Below are 18,443 nucleotides of genomic sequence, written 5' to 3' on the forward strand. Positions count from 1 at the left end.
TTAATAAGATGAATGCACTAATGTAAGTCACTCTAGATAAGAGAGCCTGCTAAATGACTAAAATGAACTGTATATTTTTCAGGAAGATGTTCCCTCCCATTTTCTGTAGTTCACTCCCATTCATCAATCTGAAACAATTGAGTAGGTGCAAAGGTCAGCTCCACCTAGATTCCATCATATTGCTTTTTTATATGTCCAATCAGATCTTCGAAGGGGAGTAAACAAGGACGGAGGGGAGGGAACAGCTCCACCCTTCTCCTGAAGTTGGAAGTTGCGCATTCCGTGATGGATTGAACAATGGTGGGAAAGTCCCTTCAGCCAATGCTTACACTTGTTCTGTGGGAGAAGTGTGGAGAATCGGCAAGCTACCAAGCTCTCTTTTGCTCTCGCGCTCTCTATTCAAGGGGCTTTATTGGCATGGGAAACATATGTTAACATTACCAAAGTAAGTAAATGAAAGACTATACAAACGTGAAATAAACAATTAAAATGAACAGTAAACATTACACTCATAGAAGTTCCAAAATATTACAAATGTCATATTATGTATATATACAGTGTTGTAACGATGTGCATATGGTTACAGTACAAAAGGGAATATAAATAAACATAAATATAGTATAATTCACTGGTTGCCATTGTGGCAACAGGTCACAAATCTTGCCGCTGTGACGGCACACTGTGATATTTCACCCAGTAGATATGGGAGTTTATCAAAATTGGGTTTGTTTTCTAATTCTTTGTGGATCTATGTAATCAGAGGGAAATATGTGTCTCTAATATGGTCATACATTTGGCAGGATGCTAGGAAGTGCAGCTCAGTTTCCACCTCATTTTGTTGGCAGTGTGCACATTGCCTGTCTTCTCTTGAGTGCCAGGTCTGCCTACGGCAGCCTTTCCAAATTTCAAAGTTATACTCACTGAGTCTGTACATAGTCAAAGCTTTCCTTAAGTTCGGGTCAGTTACAGTGGACAGATATTCTGCCACTGTGTACTCTCTGTTTAGGGCCAAATAGCATTCGAGTTTGCTCAGTTCTTTCCAATGTGTCAAGTAATTATCTTTTTGTTTTCTCATAATTTGGTTGGGTCTAATTGTGTTGCTGTCCTGGGCTCTGTGGGGTCTGTTTGTGTTTGTGAACAGAGCCCCAGGACCAGCTTGCTTAGGGGACTCTTCCCCAGGTTCATATCTCTGTAGGTGATGGCTTTGTTATGGAAGGTTTGGGAATCGCTTCCTTTTAGGTGGTTGTAGAATTTGGTGTTTGTGGATTTGGTGGTTGGTGGTTGTGGATTTTGTTAATTAGCGGGTATCGGCCTAATTCTGCTCTGCATTATTTGGTGTTTTATGTTGTACACTGAGGATCATTTTTGCAAAATTCTGCATGCAGTCTCAATTTGGTGTTTGTCCCATTTTGTGAAATCTTGGTTGGTGAGCAGACCCCAGACCTCACAACCATAATGGACAATGGGTTCTATAACTGATTTTTAGCCAGAGCCTAATTGGTGTGTCGAATTTTATGTTAATTTTGATGGCATAGAAGGCCCTTCTTGCCTTGTCTCAGATCGTTCACAGCTTTGTGGAAGTTACTTGTGGCGCTGATGTTTAGGCCGAGGTATGTATAGTTTTTGTGTGTTCTAGGACAACGGTGTCTAGATGGAATTTGTATTTGTGGTCCTGGTGACTGAACCTTTTTTGGAAAACCATTATTTTTGTCTTACTGAGATTTACTGTCAGGGCCCAGGTCTGACAGAATCTGTGCAGAAGATCTAGGTGTTGCTGTAGGCCCTCCTTGTTTGGTGACAGATCTAGGTGTTGCTGTAGGCCCTCCTTGGTTGGTGACAGAAGCACCAGATCATCAGCAAACACTAGACATTTCACTTCAAATTCAAATCAAATCAAAGTTTATTTGTCACAGCAGGTGTAGGTAGACCTTACAGATAAATGCTGAATACAACAGGTGTAGTATACCTTACAGTGAAATGCTGAATACAACAGGGGTAGTAGACCTTACAGTGAAATGCTGAATACAACAGGTGTAGTAGACCTTACAGTGAAATGCTGAATACAACAGGTGTAGTAGACCTTACAGTGAAATGCTGAATACAACAGGTGTAGTAGACCTTACAGTGAAATGTTACTTACAATAACCAATAGTGCAAAAAAGATATTAGGTGAACAATAGGTAAGTAAAGAAATAAAACAACAGTAAAAAGAATATATACAGTAGAGAGGCTATAAACAGTAGAGAGGTTATATACAGTAGAGAGGCTATATACATTAGAGAGGCTATATACAGTAGAGAGGCTATAAACAGTAGAGAGGCTATAAACAGTAGAGAGGTTATATACAGTAGAGAGGCTATATACCGTAGAGAGGCTATATACAGTAGAGAGGCTATAAACAGTAGAGAGGTTATATACAGTAGAGAGGCTATATACAGTAGAGAGGTTATATACAGTAGAGAGGTTATATACAGTAGAGAGGCTATATACAGTAGAGGGGCTATATACAGTAGAGGGGCTATATACAGTAGCGAGGCTATATACAGTAGAGAGGCTATATACAGTAGAGAGGTTATATACAGTAGAGAGGCTATATACAGAGGAGAGGTTATATACAGTAGAGTGGCTATATACAGTAGAGAGGCTATATACCGTAGAGAGGCTATATACAGTAGAGAGGCTATAAACAGTAGAGAGGTTATATACAGTAGAGAGGCTATATACAGTAGAGAGGTTATATACAGTAGAGAGGTTATATACAGTAGAGAGGCTATATACAGTAGAGGGGCTATATACAGTAGCGAGGCTATATACAGTAGAGTGGCTATATACAGTAGAGAGGCTATATACAGTAGAGATGCTATATACAGTAGAGAGGCTATATACAGTAGAGAGGCTATATACAGTAGCGGGGCTATATACAGTAGAGTGGCTATATACAGTAGAGAGACTATATACAGTAGAGAGGCTATATACAGTAGAGGGGCTATATACAGTAGCGAGGCTATATACAGTAGAGAGGCTATATACAGTAGAGAGGCTATATACAGTAGAGGGGCTATATACAGTAGCAAGGCTATATACAGTAGAGAGGCTATATACAGTAGAGAGGCTATATACAGTAGAGAGGCTATATACAGTAGAAAGGCTATATACAGTAGAGTGGTTATATACAGTATAGAGGCTATATACAGTAGCGAGGCTATATACAGTAGAGAGGCTATATACAGTAGAGAGGCTATATACAATAGAGAGGCTATATACAGTAGAGAGGCTATATACAGTAGAGAGGCTATATACAGTAGAGGCTATATACAGTAGAGATGCTATATAGAGTAGAGAGGTTATATACAGTAGAGAGGCTATAGACAGTAGAGAGGCTATATACAGTAGAGAGGCTATATACAGTAGAGAGGCTATATACAGTAGAGGCTATATACAGTAGAGAGGCTATATAGAGTAGAGAGGTTATATATAGTAGAGAGGATATAGACAGTAGAGAGGTTATATACAGTAGAGAGGCTATATACAGTAGTGAGGATACATACAGTAGAGAGGCTATATACAGTAGAGAGGCTATATACAGTAGAGAGGCTATATACAGTAGCAAGGCTATATTAGTCAGGCTGGTTGAGGTAGTATTAGCATGTAGATATGGTTAAAGTGACAATGCATATATGATGAACAGAGAATAGCAGCAGTGTAAAAGAGGGGTTGGCAGGACAGAATGCAGATAGCCCGGTTAGCCAATGTGCTGGAGCACTGGTTGGTCGGGCCAATTGAGGTAGTATGTACATGACTGTATAGTGACTATGCATATATGATAAACAGAGAGTAGCAGCAGCGTAAAAAGAGGGCTGGGGGGGGGGGCACACAATGCAGATAGTCCAGGTAGCCATTTCATTACCTGTTCAGGAGTCTTGTGGCTTGGGGGTAAAAACTGTTGTCAGGAGTCTTGTGGCTTGGGGGTAAAAACTGTTGAGAAGCCTTTTTGTCCTAGACTTGGCACTGTGGTACCGCTTGCCATGCGGTAGTAGAGAGAACAGTCTATGACTGGGGTGGCTGGGGTCTTTGACCATTTTTAGGGCCTTCCTCTCCTCTGACACCGCCTGGTGTAGAGGTCCTGGATGGCAGGCAGCTTAGCCGCAGTGATGTACTGTGCCGTACGCACTACCCTCTGTAGTGCCTTGCGGTCGGAGGCCGAGCAATTGCCGTACCAGGCAGTGATGCAACCGGTAAGGATGCTCTCGGCTGTGCTTCCCTTTGTAGACTGTAATAGTTTGCAAGCCCTGCCACATGAGACGAGCGTCGGAGTCGGAGCCGGTGTAGTCTGTGATAGCAAAACAGTCCTGCAGTTTAGAATTGGCTTCATCTGACCACTTTTTTTTATAGGCCGAGTCACTGGTGCTTCCTGCTTTAATTTTTTGCTTGTAAGCAGGAATCAGGAGGATAGAATTGTGGTCAGATTTACCAAATGGAGGGTGAGGGAGAGCTCTGTACGCGTCTCTGTGTGTGGAGTACAGGTGGTCTAGAATTGGTTTTCCCTCTGGTTACGCATTTAACATGTTGATAGAAATTTGGTAGAACTGATTTAAGTTTCCCTGCATTAAAGTCTCCGGCCACTAGGAGTGCCGCCTCTGGGTAAGCGGTTTCCTGTTTGCTTATTTCCTTATACAGCTGAGTGCGGTCTTAGTGCCAGCATATGTCTGTGGTGGTAAATTAACAGCCACAAAAAGTATAGATGAAAACTCTCTAGATCAGTATTGTGGCCTGCAGTTTATCACAATATACTCTACTTCAGGCGAGCAAAATCTAGAGACTTCCTTAGATTTCGTGCACCAGCTGTTGTTTACAAATATGCACAGACCGCCCCCCTCTCGTCTTACCGGAGTGTGCTGCTGCTCTATCTTGCCTGTGCAGCGTATATCCCGCTAGCTAAATATCCATGTCGTCATTCAGCCACAACTCCGTGAAACATTGGATATTACAGTTTTTGATGACCTGTTGGTATGATATTCGTGATCGTACCTCGTCTAATTTATTGCCCAATGATTGCAAATTGGCGAGTAGTATTGACGGTAACGGCAGCTTTCCCAGTCGCCTTCTCCGGGTCCTGACGAGGAATCCGATTCTTTGTCCTCTGTACCTGCGTCCTTTCCTCTTGCAAATAACAGGGATGTTGTCCCTGCTGGGTGTCTGGAGAATGTCCTGTGCGTCTTGCTCGTTGTAGAAAAAATCTTTGTCTAATCCAGGTGAGTGATCGCTGTCCTGATATCCAGAAGCTCTTTTCTGTCGTAAGATACGGTTGCAGAAACATTATGTACAAAATAAGTTAGAAATAACGTGGAAAAAATATACCACAATAATTGGTAAAACTGCTGCCATTTCTTCCGGCGCCATTTTTAATCAATTCTTGTAGGGTGCAGCAGGCTGTTCTAGTGCCCTCACCAATTTGTTTACTTATATGTTGAAGAGGGTGGGTCTTAAGCTGCATCCCTGTTTCACCCCACGGCCCTGTGGGAAGAAATGCGTGTGTTTTTTTGCCTATTTTAACCGCACGCACACTTGTTGTTTGTGTACATGGATTTCATAATGTTGTACGTTTTTCCCTCAACACCACTTTCCATCAATTTGTATACTAGACCCTCATGCCAAATTGAGTTGAGAAGAATTTGGATTTGTTTTGGTTGTTTTGTTTTTCAATTAGGGTGTGCAGGGTGAATACGTGGTCTGTCGTACGATAATTTGGTAAAAAGCCAATTTGACAATTGCTCAGTACATTGTTTTCACTGAGGAAATGTATGTCTGCTGTTAATGATAATGCAGAGGATTTTCCCAAGGTTTCTGTTGAAGCATAACCCACAGTAGTTATTCTCTGTCTCTGTCTCTGAATTCAATTTCAATTTAAGGGCTTTATTTTGCATGGGAAACATATGTTAACATTGCCAAAGCAAATTAAGTAGACAATAAACAATAAAATTAACAGTAAACATTACACCCACAAAAGTTCCATAGGAATAAAGGCATTTCTCTCTCTCTCTCCTGCTTCCTGTTCATGTTTCTCCTCAGCCAACATACATAATGCTGCACGCAGCACTAAGGGTATATGATGCAGGCATATACTCTACCATATAGAACGGCATGTAGGTGTGTGTCTGTGTGTGTGTGTGTGTCTGTGTGTGTGTGTGTGTGTGTGTGTGTGTGTGTGTGTGTGTGTGCGTGCGTGCGTGCGTGCGTGCGTGCCTGTCTGTCTGTCTGTCTGTCTGTCTGTCTGTCTGTCTGTCTGTCTGTCTGTCTGTCTGTGTGTGTGTGTGTGTGTGTGTGTGTGTGTGTGTGTGTGTGTGTGTGTGTGTGTGTGTGTGTGTGTGTGTGTGTGTGTGTGTGTGTGTGTGTGTGTGTGTGTGTGTGTGTGTGTGTGTGTGTGAGTGTGTGTCTGTGTGTGTGTGCGTGTGTGTGTCTGTGTGTGTGTGTGCATGTGTGCGTGCGAGTGTGTGTGTGCGTGTGTGTTGTGTGTGTGTGCGTGTGCGTGCGAGTGTGTGTGCGTGTGTGCGTGTGCGAGTGTGCGTGTGTGCATGTGCGAGTGTGTGTGTGTGTGTCTGTGTGAGTGTGTGGGTGTGTGTGTGTGAGTGTGTGGGTGTGTGTGTGAGTGTGTGTGTGTGTGTGAGTGTGTGGGTGTGTTTGTGTGTTTGTCATGGCTAACATAAGAGACATGCTTTTTTATCTCTCTGAATTATACATACATGTAAAATGAAGTGTGCTTGTCTGTTTTGAAGGCACAACGTTACTGGGCTGGCAGAATGCATGTTATCTTTGGCATGCTGGGAATCAGGGGGTGATGATGGTTATGGTTAGGAGTTATGGTAAAGATCATGGTTAGGGGTTATGGTTATGGTAAAGGTTATGGATAGGGGTTATGGTTATGGTAAAGGTTATGGATAGGGGTTGTGGTTATGTTTATGGTAAAGGTTATGGTTAGGGGTTATGGTTATGTTTATGGTAAAGGTTATGGTTAGGGTTATAGTAAAGGTTATGGTTATGGTTATAGTAAAGGTTATGTTTATAGTAAAGGTTATGGTTATGGTTATAGTAAAGGTTATGGTTATGTTTATGGTAAAGGTTATGGTAAAGGTTATGGATAGGGGTTATGGTTATGGTAAAGGTTATGGTTATGGTTATAGTAAAGGTTATGGTTAGGGGTTATGTTTATGGTAAAGGTTATGGTTAGGGGTTATGGCTATGGTAAAGGTTATGGATAGGGGTTATGGCTATGGTAAAGGTTATGGTTATAGTTATAGTAAAGGTTATGGTTAGGGGTTATGTTTATGGTAAAGGCTATGGTTATGGGGTTATGGTTATGGTAAAGGTTATGGTTAGGGGTTATGGTTATGGTAAAGGTGTTCTTACTGTGGTCTTCTCCAGGCAGTGCAGAAGGTGGTGATGATGGTTATGGATAGGGGTTATGGTTATGTTTATGGTAAAGATCATGGTTACATTTACATTACATTTAAGTCAGGGGTTATGTTTATGGTAAAGGTTATGGTTAGGGGTTATGTTTATGGTAAAGGTTATGGATAGGGGTTATGGCTATGGTAAAGGTTATGGATAGGGGTTATGGCTATGGTAAAGGTTATGGTTATGGTTATAGTAAAGGTTATGGTTAGGGGTTATGGTTATGGTAAAGGTTATGGTTAGGGGTTATGGTTATGGTAAAGGTTATGGTTAGGGGTTATGGTTATGGTTATGTTTATGGTAAAGGTTATGGATAGGGGTTATGGTTATGGTAAAGGTGTTCTTACTGTGGTCTTCTCCAGGCAGTGCAGAAGGTGGTGATGATGGTTATGGATAGGGGTTATGGTTATGTTTATGGTAAAGATCATGGTTAGGGGTTATGTTTATGGTAAAGGTTATGGTTAGGGGTTATGGCTATGGTAAAGGTTATGGATAGGGGTTATGGCTATGGTAAAGGTTATGGTTATGGTTATAGTAAAGGTTATGGTTAGGGGTTATGGTTATGGTAAAGGTTATGGTTAGGGGTTATGGTTATGCTTATGGTAAAGGTTATGGATAGGGGTTATGGTTATGGTAAAGGTTATGGTTAGGGGTTATGGTTATAGTAAAGGTTATGGTTATGTTTATGGTAAAGGTTATGGACAGGGGTTATGGTTATGGTAAAGGTTATGGACAGGGGTTATGGTTATGGTAAATGTTATGGTTAGGGGTTATGGTTATGGTAAAGGTTATGGATAGGGGTTGTGGTTATGTTTATGGTAAAGGTTATGGTTAGGGTTATAGTAAAGGTTATGGTTATGGTTATAGTAAAGGTTATGTTTACAGTAAAGGTTATGGTTATGGTTATAGTAAAGGTTATGGTTATGTTTATGGTAAAAGTTATGGTGAAGGTTATGGATAGGGGTTATGGTTATGGTAAAGGTTATGGTTATGGTTATAGTAAAGGTTATGGTTAGGGGTTATGGTTATGGTAAAGGTTATGGATAGGGGTTGTGGTTATGTTTATGGTAAAGGTTATGGTTAGGGGTTATGTTTATGGTAAAGGTTATGGTTATGGTTATGGTTATAGTAAAGGTTATGGTTAGGGATTATGTTTATGGTAAAGGCTATGGCTAGGGGTTATGGTTATGGTAAAGGTTATAGTAAAGGTTATGGTTATGGTTATGTTTATGGTAAAGGTTATGGTTAGGGGTTATGGTAAAGGTGTTCTTATTGTGGTCTTCTCCAGGCAGTGCAGAAGGTGGTGATGATGGTTATGTATAGGGGTTATGGTTATGGTAAAGGTTATGGTTAGGGGTTATGGTAAAGGTGTTCTTACTGTGGTCTTCTCCAGGCAGTGCAGAAGGTGGTGATGATGGCTCTCAAAGGGAATGTTGGGTTTTCCCACTAGGAGCTGTCCTGCTTCCTTGGACGCCTTGGGGAAGGAAGAAGACAGAATAGGAATTAGGGCTAAACATTGGGGTACACAGAGAGAAGAAGACAGAGAATAGGAATTAGGGCTAAACATTACTGAAGGACCAACTCTGAGCAGAGGAGTGTTAGGCCAGCTGTAGAAAACCACACGCAGTGCTGAAATTAAGAAGCCTAGCCTGCAATGGTTCTTAGATGACCCTATGGAAGATACACTATATGACCAAAAGTATGTGGACACCTGCTCCACAAACATCTAATTCCAAAATCATGGACATTAATATGGAGTTGGTCACTACTTTGCTGCTATACCAGCCTCCACTCCTCTAGGAAGGTTTTCCACTGGATGTTGGGACATGGTTGTGGGGACTAGCTTCCATTCAGCCTCAAGAGCATTAGTGAAGTCATTAGTCATTGACTTCAGCATTAGTGAAGTCGGGCACTGATGTTGGGCGATTAGGCCTGGCTTGCAGTCGGCGTTCCAATTCATCCCAAAGATGATCGATGGAGTTGAGGTCAGGGCTCTGTGCAGGCCAGTCAAATTCTTCCACACCGATCTCGACAAACCATTTATGGTTGGACCTCGATTTGGGCACGTAGGCATTGTCATGCTAAAACAGGAAATGGACTTCCCCAAACTTTTGCCACGAAGTTGGAAGCAAAGAATCATCTAGAATGTCATTGTATGCTGTAACGTTAAGATTTCCCTTCACTGGAACTAAGGGGCCTAACCTGAACAATGAAAGCAGCCCTATACCATTATTTCTCCTCCACCAAACTTTACAGTTGCAATATGCATTTGGGCAGGTAGCGTTCTCCTGGCATCCGCCAAACCCAGATTTGTCCGTCGGACAGCCAGATGGTGAAGCGTGATTCATCACTCCAGAGAACATATACCGAGTGATAAGCAGCCAGGTGTTTTAGCTGAAAAACCTATGTGACTCCTTCTATCTTTTCTCTACAAACCCTGTTGGAACCTCCAGGATGAAGTTTCCTCTAGGTACAGATCTAGGATCAGCTTTTTCACCCCAATCTTAAATATAACATGTTAAAACTAACCGAAGATCAGCATCTAGGGGAAACTTCACCCTACACCCTGTATGGCAGACAGTTGCACGACTTGGTTATGATGAGTCAATGTGAGTGATAGCTCCAATTCGCCAGCAGGGGGAGTAACAGAGTGGAGCGCTGCTCCTGATAGAATTTGGAAAGTGCATGTCAATGCTGTAGCTGAGAAAGAGGTGATTGGTGCTGTCAAGACAGTCTACGACGAAGCCGACTATATTGAAGCACTGGAATGGGAGCAGCAAGGGCAACAGCCCCTGGTGTTACGCCATAAGCAGTCCCCCTGGTGTTACGCCATAAGCAGTCCCCCTGATGTTACGCCATAAGCAGTCCCCCTGGTGTTACACCATAAGCAGTCCCCCTGATGTTACGCCATAAGCAGTCCCCCTGGTGTTACGCCATAAGCAGTCCCCCTGGTGTTACGCCATAAGCAGTCCCCTTGGTGTTACGCCATAAGCAGTCCCCCTGATGTTACGCCATAAGCAGTCCCCCTGATGTTACACCCTAAGCAGTCCCCCTGATGTTACGCCATAAGCAGTCCCCCTGGTGTTACGCCATAAGCAGTCCCCCTGGTGTTACGCAGCCCCCCGTGGTCACAACATGGCTCTGAGCTGAGAGACAAGCAGCACTGGTCACAGGCCGATGATGAGCCCCTCCAACCTGTCTTTTCTGTACCTCTTTGAGAGAGTTGTGGATCAGGAAATGACCGTTGTGGCGTTTGTAGTGCATGTACGAGTTAGCGCCCCGGCTCTTCGATACACGGTTTGTAACGATCCAGGCTTTCTGTTTGAACGAAAGGTAACACTCCTCTGTTTAAGTCTACAAAAGGTTTTTTTTTTCTCTGTGTGCTGGTTAGCTCTCTGACAGAGACAGAGAAATAACAGCTACAGACACAGATAGACTGACAGACAGGAAAGGAGAGAGGTAGTGGGGATATAAGGAGGGAGGAAGAGAGGGAGGGACACACACACACACACAGTACGGCCACTTTACCTTTTGAGCTCGTCGTTTTTCTGCCCGCTGGCTCTGGTGGTAAATGCGGCTGAAGTTGGACACGATGACGGGAACAGGCAGGGCGATGACCAGCACCCCGCTCAGAGAACAGATGGAACCAAACACCTTCCCCACAATGGTCTTGGGTACCATGTCACCGTATCTGCAAAACAGAGAGAACACTTTGTGAGGATATTACGAACATAGACTTCTAGAATTGGGATACAGAGATGCAGTCGGAAAGGGCAAATATCTATCCTAAAACTGATTTCACTAGGTCATACGAGAGGTCACGCTTTATACCTGCAAATCAGAGAATGAATGCTGAGCGCGTGGATCTAGCCATGTTGAGGTCATGAGTTCAATTCCCGCAGGGATTACAAGATACAGTCAAAATGTCATACTTCCTAAAAAACGGCATACTGTATAGTCTCTACCTGTTAGAAAACAGGAAGAATTTACCTACTTTGTTGAATTATTTAGTTTATTTCTCTAAATCATCTAATAACTCTAGTTGCTGTTCTAAAATATTGAAATATTTTATCAGTAAAAATACTTTTTCACAAACATTCATGTAAATGCAATATGTTCACATGATCACAGTCTCATCTCATGTGGGATGGAGACAATAAATAGAACTGAAGTTACTGAGTGGCCTACTTTCACTACCGTCTGTCTGTCTGTCTGTCTGTCTGTCTGTCTGTCTGTCTGTCTGTCTGTCTGTCTGTCTGTCTGTCTGTCTGTCTGTCTGTCTGTCTGTCTGTCTGTCTGTCTGTCTGTCTGTCTGTCTGTCTGTCTGTCTGTCTGTCTGTCTGTCTGTCTGTCTGTCTGTCTGTCTGTCTGTCTGTCTGTCTGTCTGTCTGTCTGTCTGTCTGTCTGTCTGTCTGTCTGTCTGTCTGTCTGTCTGTGTCCCTCTGCTACAGCTCCTCTTTGAAACCATGTTTCCGGTACAATTACACACCTGCAACACTAAATCTCTCTCTCACACACACACACACACACGCACACACACACACACACACACACACACACACACACACACACACACACACACACACACACACACACACACACACACACACACACACACACACACACACACACACACACACACACACACACACACACACACACACACACACACACACACACACACACACACACATATACACACACACACACGCAAGCGCAGGCAGGCAGGAACGCACACACACACGATCACACAAGATGAGAGAGACTGAGTGCCCATCTCCCGTGACCTCCGTGAGACGAACAGCTTGTGTTAGATACATGAAACAGACTCAGGTTCAGAGAAAGCAAAGACAGTGGGTGTTCCGATGTTCTCATGTCAACAACATTTAGACACAGAGATAATTTTAAAAGTCTGAGGGCCTTGAGGCTATAGCGTAGCTGGTGAGGGACTGAGATGTGTATTCAGCCCCACCCCTCAGTAGATGGTGAGGGACTGAGATGTGTATTCAGCCCCACCCCTCCGTAGCTGGTGAGGGACTGGGATGTGTATTCAGCCACACCCCTCCGTAGCTGGTGAGGGACTGAGATGTGTATTCAGCCCCACCCCTCCGTAGCTGGTGAGGGACTGAGATGTGTATTCAGCCCCACCCCTCCGTAGCTGGTGAGGGACTGAGAAGTGTATTCAGCCCCACCCCTCCGTAGCTGGTGAGGGACTGAGATGTGTATTCAGCCACACCCCTCCGTAGCTGGTGAGGGACTGAGATGTGTATTCAGCCACACCCCTCCGTAGCTGGTGAGGGACTGAGATGTGTATTCAGCCCCACCCCTCCGTAGCTGGTGAGGGACTGAGATGTGTATTCAGCCACACCCCTCCGTAGCTGGTGAGGGACTGAGATGTGTATTCAGCCACACCCCTCCGTAGCTGGTTAGGGACTGAGATGTTTATTCAGCCCTACCCCTCCGTAGCTGGTGAGGGACTGAGATGTGTATTCAGCCACACCCCTCCGTAGCTGGTGAGGGACTGAGATGTGTATTCATCCCCACCCCTCCGTAGCTGGTGAGGGACTGAGATGTGTATTCAGCCCCACCCCTCCGTAGCGGGTGAGGGACTGAGATGTGTATTCAGCCACACCCCTCCGTAGCTGGTGAGGGACTGAGATGTGTATTCAGCCACACCCCTCCGTAGCTGGTGAGGGACTGAGATGTGTATTCAGCCACACACCTCCGTAGCTGGTGAGGGACTGAGATGTGTATTCAGCCACACCCCTCCGTAGCTGGTGAGGGACTTGAGATGTGTATTCAGCCCCACCCCTCCGTAGCTAGTGAGGGACTGAGATGTGTATTCAGCCCCACCCCTCCGTAGCTGGTGAGGGACTGAGATGTGTATTCAGCCCCACCCCTCCGTAGCTGGTGAGGGACTGAGATGTGTATTCAGCCACACCCCTCAGTAGCTGGTGAGGGACTGAGATGTGTATTCAGCCCCACCCCTCCGTAGCTGGTGAGGGACTGAGAAGTGTATTCAGCCCCACCCCTCCGTAGCTGGTGAGGGACTGAGATGTGTATTCATCCCCACCCCTCCGTAGCTGGTGAGGGACTGAGATGTGTATTCAGCCACACCCCTCCGTAGCTGGTGAGGGACTGAGATGTGTATTCAGCCACACCCCTCCGTAGCTGGTGAGGGACTGAGATGTGTATTCATCCCCAGCCCTCCGTAGCTGGTGAGGGACTGAGATGTGTATTCAGCCACACCCCTCCATGGCTGGTGAGGGACTGAGATGTGTATTCAGCCACACCTCTCCGTAGCTAGTGAGGGACTGAGATGTGTATTCAGTCCCACCCCTCCGTAGCTGGTTAGGGACTGAGATGTGTATTCAGCCACACCCCTCCGTAGCTGGTGAGGGACTGAGATGTGTATTCAGCCCCACCCCTCCGTAGCTGGTGAGGGACTGAGATGTGTATTCAGCCACACCCTCCGTAGCTGGTGAGGGACTGAGATGTGTATTCAGCCACACCCCTCCGTAGCTGGTGAGGGACTGAGATGTGTATTCAGCCACACCCCTCCGTAGCTGGTGAGGGACTGAGATGTGTATTCAGCCACACCCCTCCGTAGCTGGTGAGGGACTGAGATGTGTATTCAGCCACACCCCTCCGTAGCTGGTGAGGGACTGAGATGTGTATTCAGCCACACCCCTCCGTAGCTGGTGAGGGACTGAGATGTGTATTCAGCCACACCCCTCCGTAGCTGGTGAGGGACTGAGATGTGTATTCAGCCACACCCCTCCGTAGCTGGTGAGGGACTGAGATGTGTATTCAGCCCCACCCCTCCGTAGCTGGTGAGGGACTGAGATGTGTATTCAGCCCCACCCCTCCGTAGCTGGTGAGGGACTGAGATGTGTATTCAGCCCCACCCCTCCGTAGCTGGTGAGGGACTGAGATGTGTATTCAGCCACACCCCTCCGTAGCTGGTGAGGGACTGAGATGTGTATTCAGCCACACCCCTCCGTAGCTGGTGAGGGACTGAGATGTGTATTCATCCCCACCCCTCCGTAGCTGGTGAGGGACTGAGATGTGTATTCAGCCACACCCCTCCTTGGCTGGTGAGGGACTGAGATGTGTATTCAGCCACACCTCTCCGTAGCTAGTGAGGGACTGAGATGTGTATTCAGTCCCACCCCTCCGTAGCTGGTTAGGGACTGAGATGTTTATTCAGCCCTACCCCTCCGTAGCTGGTGAGGGACTGAGATGTGTATTCAGCCCCACCCCTCCGTAGCGGGTGAGGGACTGAGATGTGTATTCAGCCACACCCCTCCGTAGCTGGTGAGGGACTGAGATGTGTATTCAGCCCCACCCCTCCGTAGCTGGTGAGGGACTGAGATGTGTATTCAGCCACACCCCTCCGTAGCTGGTGAGGGACTGAGATGTGTATTCAGCCACACCCTCCGTAGCTGGTGAGGGACTGAGATGTGTATTCAGCCACACCCCTCCGTAGCTGGTGAGGGACTGAGATGTGTATTCAGCCACACCCCTCCGTAGCTGGTTAGGGACTGAGATGTTTATTCAGCCCTACCCCTCCGTAGCTGGTGAGGGACTGAGATGTGTATTCAGCCCCACCCCTCCGTAGCTGGTGAGGGACTGAGATGTGTATTCAGCCCCACCCCTCCGTAGCTGGTGAGGGACTGAGATGTGTATTCAGCCACACCCCTCCGTAGCTGGTGAGGGACTGAGATGTGTATTCAGCCACACCCCTCCGTAGCTGGTGAGGGACTGAGATGTGTATTCAGCCACACCCCTCCGTAGCTGGTGAGGGACTGAGATGTGTATTCAGCCCCACCCCTCCGTAGCTGGTGAGGGACTGAGATGTGTATTTTCTTTCTTTGCCCAGTGGTTATCTATCTGCATAATCTGTCAAAATGGAATTGTTGGTTGTATGTTTTGTAGACTTTAGTTAAGTGGGAGAAATGATACACAACCTGGTGTAATGCTGTTATGTGCTTTTCTAAGCATCCACATGTAGTGTGTTTTTCTGTTCTACACATTGCTCACAATAAAATACATTTCTGGTTCTTCCCTGAACTTTTTGTACTTTCCTGCTGAAACAGGAAATGAACCCTTTTTGGTTAAGTACAATTTATTCTTTCCACACTCATATGGCTATATACACATGCAAGCACTCTCTAACTAATGCATGGATATGGATGGATGGGACTTTTGCCATGAATGTGTTTTTTGTTGTCAATCTTCTAACAGCCTCTCAAGTGCAACGTAGACCCAGCTACATATCTATAATTGACACATACGGTAAATTCAAAGCACAGACAGCGATTACATAGGGAATCGACTGACCTGCTAGAAAACCAACGGCATCCCTCCGCAACGAATCATTCATCTTTTAAAGAAAACTGTTTTACGTCGACTTACATCAAGTGATATTAAAATGCCATCTGATACCTGCCGGCTTCTGGAAAATAGCAACGGGCTATAGACCTTTAGTGTGTTTCTCTGTGTGTGTGTGTGTGTGTGTCTCTGTGTGTGTGTGTGTGTGTGTGTGTGTGTGTGTGTCTCTGTGTGTGTGTGTGTCTCTCTCTCTCTCTGTGTGTGTGTGTGTGTGTGTGTGTGTGTGTGTGTGTGTGTGTGTGTGTGTGTGTGTGTGTGTGTGTGTGTGTGTGTGCGTGCGTGCGTGTGTGTGTGTGTGTGTGTGTGTGCGTGTGTGTTGGACCTAACATGATGGAAACCTTAAAGACTAATGACTCAAGGAAGCAGCCAGCCGGCTGGCCAGGGGCGTCCGACGTTAGAGACAACTTTATTTATGAAATAGCCAACCTACCGTGTAGCAATACTTTCACATTACCATGGCGATGTCTCAACTGACACTCTATTCCCTACGTAGTGCACTACTTTGGACAAAAGACAATAGGCCTTGGTAGTAGTGCACTATAAAGGGTATAATGTGCCATTTGGGACATAGACCATGCTGCAAAGTTGCATTGGGAGATAGATATGAGGCTGTCACAGTGCACTGAGCAATGCTAATGTTCTGTCCTCGTATACCTGCATGTATTCATCTTACTCTGCCGAGGTAATGGCTTTCTCAGGCCATTAACACATTAAAGTCGCAATCTGTTATTTCTCTCTCTCTCTCCCACCGGCAGCTGACTGCCCCCTGGCCTTCACTATGGTAGGAGTGTCACATAGGACATTTAGAAAGCAGAAGACTGAAGGCCTACTATAGCCCCCTTATTTTGTTATTAAAAACCCACTGTGATATTTAGGCCTACAGCTGTTTTTGGTCATTTCAATTAAGAATCAATAGGCCTACTGCCATTAAGAATCAATAGGCCTACTGCCATTAAGAATCAATAGGCCTACTGCCATTAAGAATCAATAGGCCTACTGCCATTAAGAATCAATAGGCCTACTGCCATTAAGAATCAATAGGCCTACTACCACTAAGAATCAATAGGCCTACTGCCATTAATCCTTAATACTGTTTAGTTTTTTTTTCTAATTAAGGGCTTTTAAACAATCCTCTCAGTCATTTTATCTTTTCTTATCCAGTTTGTACAGTAATGTTCCCCCAGACTCGATCCATTGATAGTAAGGTTAATCATGGTGATGTGGGATGTAAATGATGGTCATTTTCAGGTATGTGTTCTGGGCCTTTAATTGCTTTCGGGGGAAATCGAGTCTCTGCTTCCTCAGTATTTGTTGATGTTGAATTATGTCCGCTTCTTCACAAAGAGAGGGAAACACGTGAAATGTACAATATGCTGAAAGTCCTGCACCGTTTCCTGGTTGCTAAAATTTGAATAGTTCGCCTAATTTTAGTTTATGTGACAAAACAAGTGATTCATAGTGTAGAGAATCATTGTACCATCTAATCATCTGTGAAATATATCGTCAATAACCCCAAAATATTGTATTTTCTGCTCTTTGAAGTTGGTGTAGCCTAGTGGTTAGAGCATTGGACTAGTAACCGAAAGGTTGCAAGTTCAAATCCCCGAGCTGACAAGGTACAAAATCTGTCGTTCTGCCCCTGAACAGGCAGTTAACCCACTGTTCCTAGGCCTAGAATTTGTTCTTAACTGACTTGCCTAGTAAAATAAAGGTAAAAAAATTAATTTAAAAAAGAGTCAAAAACTAAATTTAAGGATGGGAAGCATAGACATAGTTCACATAGAACAGATCTACTGCTTCTTAGACTTGCTTTCAATGAGAATAACATATCTATAAATCACATTTCTATGTGAATTTGGTTGAGTCACACCAAAAAGTTACATATTTCAGCTTTAAATGCGTAACGCATTAAATGTTTATTATTTTTGCGGCAAAAGTAGTTTTGGTACCATCTTGGGCCTGTATGCTGGCGACCATTGCCATAAGTTATCTCTATCTCGACACAAAGAGGTTTGGGGAAGGATTGGGGAAGCATGGTGACACACACACACACACACACACACAGACAGACAGACAGACACCACACACACACACACACACACACACACACACACACACACACACACACACACACACACACACACACACACACACACACACACACACACACACACACACACACACACACACACACACACACACACACACACACACACACACACACACACACACACACACACACACACACACTCTTAAACGCTAGTAAAACCAAATGCATGCTTTTCAACCAATCGCTGCCTGCACCCGCATGCCCAACTAGCATCACCACACTGGATGGTTCCGACCTTGAATATGTGGACACCTATAAGTACCTAGGTGTCTGGCTAGACTGTAAACTCTCCTTCCAGACCCATATCAAACATCTCCAATCGAAAATCAAATCAAGAGTCGGCTTTCTATTCCGCAACAAAGCCTCCTTCACTCACGCTGCCAAGCTTACCCTAGTAAAACTGACTATCCTACCGATCCTCGACTTCGGCGATGTCATCTACAAAATCGCTTCCAACACTCTACTCAGCAAACTGGATGCAGTTTATCAC

At 44.9% G+C, this 18,443-nt stretch overlaps 1 protein-coding gene across 1 annotated transcript in view; it reads right to left on the reverse strand.

Moving 5' to 3' along the window:
• The window catches only part of LOC123996538 (potassium voltage-gated channel subfamily D member 2-like), a 158,979-nt gene that overhangs the window by 14,197 nt on the left and 126,339 nt on the right, over positions 1-18,443 (reverse strand). Inside the window, exons 3-4 of the mRNA XM_046299989.1 lie at positions 10,978-11,140; positions 8,828-8,923 (exon numbers count right to left, since the gene is read on the reverse strand). Coding sequence (XP_046155945.1) covers positions 8,828-8,923; positions 10,978-11,140 — 259 coding nt within the window. The remainder of the gene's footprint in view (positions 1-8,827; positions 8,924-10,977; positions 11,141-18,443) is intronic.

The sequence above is a fragment of the Oncorhynchus gorbuscha genome, linkage group LG01 (assembly GCF_021184085.1).
Source record: "Oncorhynchus gorbuscha isolate QuinsamMale2020 ecotype Even-year linkage group LG01, OgorEven_v1.0, whole genome shotgun sequence".
In the NCBI taxonomy this organism is placed as follows: domain Eukaryota; kingdom Metazoa; phylum Chordata; class Actinopteri; order Salmoniformes; family Salmonidae; genus Oncorhynchus; species Oncorhynchus gorbuscha.